Consider the following 11,826-nt stretch of genomic DNA (forward strand, 5'->3'; position numbering starts at 1 on the left):
CAGCAATACAGTCATTCCCTTAGTAAATATGTTTCAGTGGTTGAAGTTTCAGATCCTTTAGCTCAAAGTTTACGTTTAAATTATGCATAGCTAGCGAAGTTACAAATTTCAACTTGTGCCGCCATTCTCATGCTTCGAAATGCGTTTTACTACGCGATTTGATTGGTTTACCGCGATTCTTAGCAATAATGACGTACGATAGGGGTACGAATCTCTTTGTAGGTCACGGAAAGAGGCGAGTTGTTACGAATGAACATTTTAGGAAATAATACATCAATTCAGATCCATGTCATTTTAACAAATTCATCGGAAATGATAGCAAGATATTTTTTGAGGTGCTAAAATTAAGATGATTAAAGATAGTGATTGCCAGTATATGGACACATAAAACCAACTTCAACTCTACACAGAATTTTAAAAGCAAAGTGTACTGTTTCATGTGCAAAACAGCGCTTTTTTTCCTTTGCAATCAATAGACTAAACCAGTCAGGTGCTTTATTTCTTGCGCAATCTATAAACAATACCAGTCTGGAACTATGATCCGGGTTGGACCAGTTTTCAGCGTTTAGGTGGCATGGCCGGAACGAAAACATCATATAGGAACATTAGGACATACACAGCAACGAGCGAGTATGTATTAAGTTTATATTTTGTATTTCCATGTAAATCTAGGGGAGCCAGTCTAGCTGCTTAAGTATCAGTTTAGGCATGTTAAGTAAATATAAGTTTGTTATTGTAATCTACGAAGTAGCGCTGTTCAGTTTACGTTCAGGCATAAATTATGTACAACATTTTACAGCTTATATTGCTTTAGACTTATATCACAGCATGTGTATTTTAAGTCAGTTATGATTTATTGTAAAAACTCAGCCAGTACTCTTGTTATATGTGCAAGTCATTAGGTTTACATTTCCCTAACTTTCATGTTCAAGTTGTTAAAGTGAAGCGCTCTTAAAATAATTATACATATTATATGCAGTATAACCCATAAGGAGTTGCTTCCCTTTAACTGTTGATCTCTTGACATGAAGTTAGTATAGCTTCTGTAGTCTATTTTAGTGTGTATTTCATTATTTCATATTTGGGAAATTGTGTAATTTTCGGACATTTAATTAATGTGAGGATTTGTGACAGAATATTCAGGAAAATACTTGTTTTAAGTATTGTGTGGACCTAAGGAATATTTAAGGACATATACATTTATTGTCAATGTTTTTATAGTTGCTGGGATAAGTCTACAATTTTAAGTGTGTGAGTCCTGGGACTCACTCTGTTGAAAAGTAATGAGTCCTTTAGAAATTTGTGTGAGTCCCTCACACACTTTAGTAGAAGAAAGGATCAAATAATCAAACCAACAAAGAAGGGCCTTTCTCATGTATTCCCCATACAGAAAGAACTGACAATGAACAACAAACACTGCAGACTGGCCTGTAAGTCCTCTACTTATTAACGTGCTTTCAGTTCGTACGATCGCCTGTCCTTCGATTGCTTTGAAAGAGCACTTTGAAAGAGCAGATTCAAAACTGAAGTCCTGTCTGGATGGACCCATTTTACACGCATGAGCATGTCCTCAGTGTCTAATTTACTTTTCAGATGAAGTGGGCCCTGGGCTCATGGTTAATTAAACTAGTGGGACATTTGCCATTGTAGGTGGGTCATCATAAAAAGGGAGACAATGCATTCACTCATCAATTTTAATGAATTTATCATTCAAATAGCTGTTCAGTTGTATCAAATAAAGTGTTAATTTAAAACACTGTTGATTCGGCCATAAACGTTATTATCTTCTAACTCTGTCTGTTTTTAATTTTGAGTTAGTAAAATAGTGAGTGAGTTAAGATTAAAGTCACATCGGCAATATTTTAGCCATATCGTGACTAAAAACAAGTAATAATTCTAGAATACATAAAGGTAAAAGTTTTAAATAAAACTGTCAATGAAGGGCAGTAAAACCAACTAGAATATCACAGATATGAATATAAAACTAGTATGTTACTCTAAAACAACTGAATTTCAGAAGACAATACAATATAAAAACGGGCTACGTATTGCCAACAACTTAAGGTAGATCACCATACTATGGACAGTAAAAATAGAAACAGTTACAGTCACTTTGGTAATACTGGGCGCTAGGTAAATTCTTTCACATCTTTTGAAATAATTTTCTCTGTTTCACTGATCTCCATTCATTAAGACTGTGCTCAAAATTGAAATCCTGAATTCTGGAACCTTCAACAGCTATGAGTAGTAGTTCATCAAGTTTCTCATCTGAAAGTTGCTTTCTGAGTGATGTTTTCACCAAATTTTGGGAACTAAAACCTCTCTCACCGTCTGATGTGTGGATGGGTGCTGCGAGTGCAACTGAAGCAAGAATCAGTAGATTAGGAAAGTCTTGAGAGTGGTAGCTGTGTATCAAACTCCACAGATTCTGCATGTTATATCTTGGATAACCTGAGTTATTAACTAGCTTTTTCAGTTTCCCCCATTCCACCCGGGCATTAGCAGCATCATTGACTGCTTTCACATGTACTTCAGTCCCATCAACAACCCGTGATTTATCACTCCCAAAGTGTTCCAGTAGCTTCTCTAATTTCAGATTTCCCCACATTTCAAGTTTTCATCATTGGCGAGAAATGGAACTGGACGCATACCAAGCACACCAAAGGCATATATGATGCTGTCGTTTGGAAACCTTGTCTCATTTTTTTATTACAGCTTGAATAAAGTTATTTCTGATATTTTCAATGTCATTTCTACCTTTCAGCAGATGATTGGACTTGAACTGCGCTATTTCTGATTCATTTAGTGTCACATCAATTTGAAGCTGATCCATGTAGTTAGTTTTTTGTGTGTTACTTTTCACCACAAAGTTCCTTCAGAAATGAAATTTTTTGGGATACTGTAATGTACATGGTAAGCTCTAACAATTACCGTATATAAATATGTTTACTATTACGACGTATTTCGGCTGTATCCTAATTCCCGCGGTATCGATTACACTATCCATATGGTGTCCCGTGGCAGAGCACTGCAACATATAATTTACAGTGATCTTAGGATTACGAGAGCTCATACCGTTGGAATGAAGTAAAACAGATTCAAGCCTTCTCTTCACCTTGTTCCATCAGTCTACCTGATGTGGCGTAATTCATCAGCGTCTTGATTTGTGCTTCTTCTGGTAAGCTATGTCTCGACATGGGCGCCGCCATGTTGTGACGTCATAACTACGTGTTGTGAAGGTTTCGTATCTAGGGTTCCGTCATAATAGAAAATAATGGAGGTCACGTCATAACAGAAAATAACGGAGATCGAGGATTCTTCGGAGAACGGTTGAAGAAGACCATTTATTAAGAATTGGATGGTAGCATCTCTGTCGATCAGAAGATACACATGAATAACATGTAAGTTGACCCCCGGCATTCCAGAGGCATACTTTGGAACAAAGCGCTCTTAAATTCTTGCTTTTCCCACTGTTTTAACTATAATTGTACTGTTAATTTATTAGTTGTAAAATACAGTGCGTGAGTGAGTGAGTTAGGATTTAAAGTCACATGTAAAATACAACTTTGGCAGCGTGATTGTGTATTACACGGCATTTACTATCAGAAATTTCTCTTGTATGCAATACATTTTATGGTAACTTTTATAACGTGTTGTGATATTATTGTCCGACTCTCCTATAAACTATGTAAAAACAAATTGATAACAAAGTAGAGAATTGGATTTACAAAGGCCAGGTGTGGAAGGCGAAGGCGGACGCAGGGCCAAGCCAAAGCGATTTAATGACCTGCTCTCCGTTGGACCCTGAACAGACGAGACAGGTAGCGGCGATGTTTCAAATGCTATTTTGACCACCCGAAGGTTGGAAGTAGCCTCTATTGGAAAATAGACAGCCTAGCAGCAGCAGCGAAGTATAAATCGAGCGAGAGATTGGTCCCGCGTCCGCCCCGAACCTCGCCACCGAGCACTGAAAGTGCTGCGTCATCCACACCGAAATAAAGTAGAAAGTGTTATGTCATGTTATGTTTTGGTAGAATTGATAATGTAAAATTATGGAGGGAAAAACACAGGAGGACTCCACCAAGTTTGCCAATGAAAGTACCAGATAACTGAACTTATGATGAACTTATGCTGCAGCGAATGTCATCACAGAAAATGTGCAACCCGACGGGAGTCAAGTGCACCCCATCACTGATGTAGTGATCTACACCTGGGTAGATAAAGTCGGCGGATGACTTCACCGTCGATTGTCCCTCATAAGATTGGCAACACGCCTATTCAGCTTCTTACGGCCAAGTTCAACACACTTAATATCTCTAGCATATCGCCAGCAACACGCTGGCAACATATTGACCACAGGAGCCTGGTGTGGGGAAGCCGCAACCGAGTGTAGAGTAGCTGCTCCATGATCTGCTCAAAGAGCTCCCCGCCGGTGGTGACTCGGCGAGTCGCTTGAGCCCAGGTGTAATACTAGGATCCGGGGTTGACGGGCTGAGTTGGCGATCAGATAATCTATTGCCGCCTGTAATGGCGCCATGTCCAGCCCCTTGACACGCCACTCCACCGGCCCATGCTGCCAAGGGTGTCCGCCAGCGCAGGTCTCGCTCGGGCCAGGTAGCTGTCGCCAACTACCCACACACCTACAACGATTACGCAATTTGTCATTATAATTATGGAAGCAGTTTACATTCTTATATATTGGAGATAACAATCAGATGACCATCGACCAAATCTCTTAATGGTCTCTACATCAACACCGTTCATAGCTGCCGTAGTAGCAGCCCCGATTCTGAAAGAGTGAGAAGTGAATTTAAGATGCCCCACGTCAAGATGACTGATGGCTTTCTGCAGCACTGCCTGAAACTGAAATCTAGTTAGTTGTTTGCCATCAAAGTGAAGGAAAAGATAGCGATTTTAAATATGTTGCCATGGCAGCGACGGGACATAGCGGAGAATATGGAATAGCTTTGATGTGGATAGAAGTACCTTTACCCGTTTGATCAGTCTTAGAATATTGAAGTGTGACATGCATGGCCGCTGCGTTACCTGTAATCTTTACATCATGAATAGCGACGTGTCAGAAAGGGAGGTAGGTACCAACTCACTTATCCTGAAGAAACCGAAAAAGGCCAGTGTATATGCTGCTTTAAAAAGATTGCATTCATAAACAGAAGAACAAACAATATGAAGAACGTTGGAAATTGATAATAATATTTCTGCTGTGATCGGCCGACTGTCTTTGGCCCTAGCTGCTTTGCTGAATCCTAAGAGCCGCCTTCCGCACCAGGAAATGTTGGGATGCATCCTGCATGTCGTGCCACTTGTGCCAGGTTCCCAGTGCTGAGATATAGGCGCGTTGGCGCTCTAGACGATTTACCCTGCAATGACAATGCTGACAAGTAATACATAATATGATCAAGCGGGTGCCGGCCATGTAGATGGGAGACAATGTGACACTCTGAACTCGTTGAAAGACTGTAACGCTGCATGATAGGTCCTCCAAGTGTTTCTGGATAGTGACAGGTCCAGTAAATCGATCCGACTCCAGTCTTAGATGTCCCAGATGTCCGGTGGTAGTGGTGGTGTTGCTGTTGAGTCTGCTTGTGGTGCTGCTTCCCGAAAACGATCCCACTGAAACCTCGAAATAGCATCAGCTATAACATTATCATGAGTAGAAATGTACCTGGAACGAACAGAATATTATGATTCAGACATGAAGCTACTAGCAAGCATACGACGAGACATCACCTTGGGGTTCTTGGATGTTTGCCTGTTGATGATGGACACGACAGCTTGGTTGTCACACACAAACATTACCTTGTTGTTAAGAAACTTAGGTGCCCACAAACGTAGGGCTCACGATGACAGGAAACAATTCCAGGAAAGTCATGTCTTTCATGCGTAACCCGCTCTCACCCATTCGCCTGGCCATTTACCATAATGCCCAACTCCCATGGAAGTATATGGAAACCCGCCACCGAACTGGCAGCGTCTGTGAAAAGCTCTATTTGGGTTGACGTGATCCACTCTTCATTCTGAAACACAGATGTACCATTATGGTTGAGGAGAAATGTTTGCCAGACTTTAAGATCTTCCTTCACTCCCCTGGTAATCCTGACTCGGTGATATGGTTTTACCTGACCCTTGATAGCGTCGTACAGGCGCCTGCAGAAAGCTCTGCCCGCTGGGATAGCACGTGTAATGAACTGGAGTCCAATGATTGCACCTCTACTACCCGTATTTTCTTTTTACTGCTCGTGAGGATTGCTTGTATCTGCCGGGTGACCTCTGTTATCTTCTCCGCCGGTATTGTCACCTCCATAGCTACAGTGTCTATCGTCAGGCCCAAAAATGTGATTGTAGTGGAGGGTCCGACAGTTTTGTCATTTGCAATCGGCACACCAAATTGCTGAAACATGTCCATAGAAAGTTTAAGTAATTCAGAACATGTGTTTGTAAAGGGATAGCCCCCCAACAAGAAATCATCAAGGTAATGAATTAAGGAATGCGAGGAGCTTTTCTTTATGATGCACCATTCAAGAAATGTGCTGAACTTTTCAAATAATGCACAGGAAATCGAGCATCCAAATGGTAAACATTTATCGAAGTAATATTTACCTTGAAAACACATTCCTAGAAGATGAAAGTCTTTGGGGCGGACCGGAATCAATCTGAACGCAGATTTGACATCAAATTTGGCCAACTCGGCACCTTTACCCAACTTTTGTACCATGGTAACTGCTTCGTCGAATTTTGTGTAGGTCACCGACGAAAGCTCCTGGGGAATAAAATCGTTAATAGACCTACCTTCTGGGTAAGACAAGTGATGAATAAGCCCGTAGTGATCGATTCACTGCTAACCTTTTTGTCTACCAAACCTATCGGTGATACAATCAAATCCGGAAAGGGAGGAGATTCAAACGGTCCACTTATTCTCCCCAGTTTGATTTCTTTGTTGAGTTTTTCAGCTGTCACGTGTGGAAGTTGGGTAGCTGACTTGAGATTGTGTGCAAACCTTGGTCCAGTAGGCCCAGTGTACTGCAAATTGAAACCCTCAGAAAAACCCTGAAACAACAACTGTGCATCCAACATATTTACAGTACCATAGAGAGATAGCCAGGGAGAGAGATTAGTAAGATTTATTGGTACCTGAGCCAATTGTTTTACCTGTACTTGTGACAGTTGTGCTGGCATTTTGGTACTTGTGGTGTTGCTGGTCGTGGCCTGGTGCGTTTTGGGAACGAAAAGTGACGACTGACAAGAGCGTGCCCCGTGGTTGAAACTCTGACACTTGGAACACCTGTGTGGGAACTTGCACACGGATCTTGTACACTGAGAACGATTAAAAATCCCAACATACATTATCATCACCCTTTGACGTTTTGGAGAAAGAAGGAATGCTTGGTGACAGGGTTTTCTTACCTGGCAACATACACTTTAACCAAAGGTCACCGTCAATCTTACCCCATGACCTGGCTGGGTCATGTGCCATTTTGTGACGAAAGTGATATCGTGGGTCGCCCATGAATCTCCGCCGTGCTTGAAGGCTGCTCCCTGATTGTTTCAGTGTATGACAGTAATTCCTGCACTCGGTCTGCGTGCTTGCTTACGTATATCCCCATGAAGATATGGAAAGCAGTCGTCCATGCGCTGATAGTCAGTGGACGTGCAGTGTGAGATTCATATGGCTTGAACAAGACCTGACCATTGCTATCTGAAACAAGTCTAAGCGGGACATGGTCATCGAGAGGTTGGTTATCCAATGGGAGCAAATTACGGAAGTCAACATACTCGCCATTGAGGATTTTTGCCGAACGGCTTCCTTTACGATGTGAGCCTATTGCTTCCACGGGATATGTGAGAGCGTAACTGACTTTGGAGAGATTGGGGTGAGGAGATATTTGTACGTGAAGCAGCCGGGTGGAGGAGATGGGAAATTACCTTGAGATGCGAGCTGTGATAACCAGGCTAGAGCGCGGTGCATGTCACTACCAGCGTATCGCGAGATTGAGACAAATAATGCTAATTTGAATTATTTACTAGTTAAAACTGATGTGTTGCTGTGGCTGGATGAGAAAGACCCAAACACCCACAATGTCTTACTACCTCTCCAGTCACCCCATCGACCGTTACAATACTGATTCAAAAGTTAGCTTACCTGATAGCCTGACTGTGCTATTCCTGGTCCACCTTAAAAATACCCATAAATCTTCCAATAGTCAACTTCTCTATAATGTCGAGCAATATTCCAACAGCTCATATTTTCGCGAACACCTGGTATTTCATAGGGATCAATAAACACATGCTCTGTCATCGTATTGCAGTGATTGTCTGGTTCAGACCTGATTTCTTTACAAACAACATCATACAACTGTAATACTGCTGAAACAAATATCTGCCCAAGATATGGTCACAATGGTACAATCGACACTGCTTTTGTCAGAGATTATTTTTATAAATTTAGAAAGGGTTTTGTCGCCTCTATTTGCAATAGATTTGGTTGCCATGTCCATTGGGTCCTGCTACCTTCTAGTTCTGAGAAAATAAATTTCTATGTTTTAGTGGCTTAATTATGGGTAAAGTTAATATGTGAATATTGTCATTATCTTATATTTGTAGTTTGGAAATGAATATTATTACTGTCAGGTTCAGACTAACAAGATAGAAAGTGATAAACCTCAACCATTGTTCACAGGTTGTGTAATATATGCTCTCAATAATGTTCAACTTCTTGGAGAGGCATATAGAAGTTGGGAGTACTAAGCTATATGGATGAACAACTACTTTATTTACACAGAGAGAGAGTGAGTAACTTGTACGCCGCACGCAGCTATATGGCAGAGGTCTGTAAATAATCGCGTCTGGACCAGACAATCCCGATGCATCATCATCATCATGGACGCAAGAAAAGTCAAAGTCATCCGACCAGCACCTTACCGAAGAAACTGCGGAAGAAATAATTGCCTCAGGTGTAGCCCAAGATTGAAGACTGCTATCAAGATCGAAGTGGGTACGCCTCCAGCTCCCTCCGATACATCAGCATCAGCAGATGCAGAAGCGCCGCTGACACCATCACCAAAGACTGCTAGCAAGATCGAAGTGGGTACGCCTCCAGCTCCCTCCGATACATCAGCATCAGCAGATGCAGAAGCGCCGCTGACACCATCGACACCACCACCAGCAACAACAACAACAGAGGCAACAATAGCAGCAGCAACAACAACAGAGGCAGCAGAAGCGCCAGCCACACTACCACAGGTATCACCAGCGATGATAGACCAATGCGCGTTAAAATGGCGATACATTATATGTCAAACCTGTTTGAAAGCTCATCGTTCTAATAGGTTTGATATGGTACCAGGAGCTGCATTTTACGTGTGCCTCTACTGCAGCGAAGGCATTAGAAAGGGAGCGCACCTATTGCACGATGCTATATGCCCAGGGAAATTTATTTTCCGAGGGTACAATCTACTATGTGAGTGTTAACATGCTTTGTTAACATGCAATACCAACGGCCCTTTTCAGGGCCACCCATCCCGCTCAAAAGAATTTCTACATCCCATGCTTTAACCACACACTTATCTAGGCCTACATAGTCCCCTCACCACCCTCCCTCCCTCTCTCTCCCCGTCCTCGCCATCTTGAAACGCGTCCGCCACCTTGAAACGCGTCCGCCATCTTGAAACCCGCCCAGCCATCTTGAAACGCGTCCGCCATCTTGAAACGCTAACTCTAAATGCAGACCAGAGGTCGCCACTATCGAGGAACTTTTTCTTCCCCTCGCAAGCCTAATTGCAAGTGATTAAATTGATTATACCTTTTCATCATTGTCTTTGATGTCATCAATGGAAAATCAATGCCGTCTTTGGCGCAGTTGTCTTGACTTCATTTTCAAGTGAAACTGTATCACCTTTAAGCTTTGTAATCTCTGTGTTAGGAAGTGTGTTGAGCTTGATACAGTTAGGTTTGGATGTTATCATATGGCGTACCGATGCTCGTTTTCAACCAGTGATTAAATGGATTTTAAACGTTTAGGTGAGAAATGGTATGGCAAAATTAACAAAATTCAGTATTGTTTCTTATTGTTATATTTCATCTACTATTTTTTCTTCCGTATTTTTTGGGATACTGTAATGTACATGGTAATCTATAATAATTACCGTATATAAATATGTTTACTATTACGACGTATTTCGGCTGTATACTAATTCCCGCGGTATCGATTACACTGCCCATATGGTGTCCCGTGGCAGAGCACTGCAACATATAATTTACAGTGATCTTAGGATTACGAGAGCTCATACCGTTGGAATTAAGTAAAACAGATCCAAGCCTTCTCTTCACCTTGTCACATCAGTCTACCTGATGTGGCGTAATTCATTAGCGTCTTTGGTCTTGATTTGTGCTTCTTCTGGTAAGCTATGTCTCGACATGGGCGCCGCCATGTTGTGACGTCATAACTACGTGTTGTGAAGGTTTCGTATCTAGGGTTCCGTCATAATAGAAAATAATGGAGGTCACGTCATAACAGAAAATAACGGAGATCGAGGATTCTTCGGAGAACGGTTGAAGAAGACCATTTATTAAGAATTGGATGGTAGCATCTCTGTCGATCAGAAGATAAACATGAATAACATGTAAGTTGGCCCCCGGCATTCCAGAGGCATACTTTGGAACAAAGCGCTCTTAAATTCTTGCTTTTCCCACTGTTTTAACTATAATTGTACTGTTAATTTATTAGTTGTAAAATACAGTGCGTAAATGAGTGAGTTAGGATTTAAAGTCACATGTAAAATACAACTTTGGCAGCGTGATTGTGTATTACACGGCATTTACTAGCATAAATTTCTCTTGTATGCAATACATTTTATGGTAACTTTTATAACTTGTTGTGAAATTATTTACTAGTTAAAACTGATGTGTTGCTGTGGCTGGATGAGAGAGATCCAAACACCCACAATGTCTTACTACCTCTCCAGGCACCCCGTTGACTGTTACAATACTGATTCAAAAGTTAGCTTACCTGATAGCCTGACTGTGCTATTTCTGTTCCACCTTAAAAATACCCATAAATCTTCCAATAGTCAACTTCTCTATAATGTCGAGCAATATTCCAACAGCTCATATTTTCGCGAACACCTGATATTTCATAGGGATCAATAAACACATGCTCTGTCATCGTATTGCAGTGATTGTCTGGTTCAGACCTGATTTCTTTACAAACAACATCATACAACTGTAATACTGCTGAAACAAATATCTGCCCAAGATATGGTCACAATGGTACAATCGACACTGCTTTTGTCAGAGATTATTTTTATAAATTTAGAAAGGGTTTTGTCGCCTCTATTTGCAATAGATTTGGTTGCCATGTCCATTGGGTCCTGCTACCTTCTAGTTCTGAGAAAATAAATTTCTATGTTTTAGTGGCTTAATTATGGGTAAAGTTAATATGTGAATATTGTCATTATCTTATATTTGTAGTTTGGAAATGAATATTATTACTGTCAGGTTCAGACTAACAAGATAGAAAGTGATAAACCTCAACCATTGTTCACAGGTTGTGTAATATATGCTCTCAATAATGTTCAACTTCTTGGAGAGGCATATAGAAGTTGGGAGTACTAAGCTATATGGATGAACAACTACTTTATTTACACAGAGAGAGAGAGAGTGAGTTTAGTTGTACGCCGCACGCAGCTATATGGCGGAGGTCTGTAAATAATCGCGTCTGGACCAGACAATCCAGTGATCAACAGCGTGAACATCGATCTACGCAATTGCGAACCGATGACATGTGTGAACCAAGTCAGCGAGTCTCATTAC

At 41.3% G+C, this 11,826-nt stretch overlaps 1 protein-coding gene across 1 annotated transcript; it reads left to right on the plus strand.

The window, feature by feature from the left end:
- The first annotated feature begins 8,895 nt into the window (after nt 1-8,895).
- On the plus strand, nt 8,896-9,949 carry LOC124264654 (predicted GPI-anchored protein 58). Its single transcript, XM_046699391.1, has 2 exons — nt 8,896-9,258; nt 9,938-9,949. The coding sequence occupies exons 1-2, from the start codon at nt 8,896-8,898 to the stop codon at nt 9,947-9,949; spliced, it is 375 nt and encodes a 124-aa protein (XP_046555347.1).
- Nucleotides 9,950-11,826: the final 1,877 nt, after the last annotated feature.

Source organism: Haliotis rubra, unplaced genomic scaffold (genome assembly GCF_003918875.1).
Source record: "Haliotis rubra isolate DU_JTF1 unplaced genomic scaffold, ASM391887v1 Scf935, whole genome shotgun sequence".
NCBI classification, from domain to species: Eukaryota; Metazoa; Mollusca; class Gastropoda; order Lepetellida; family Haliotidae; genus Haliotis; species Haliotis rubra.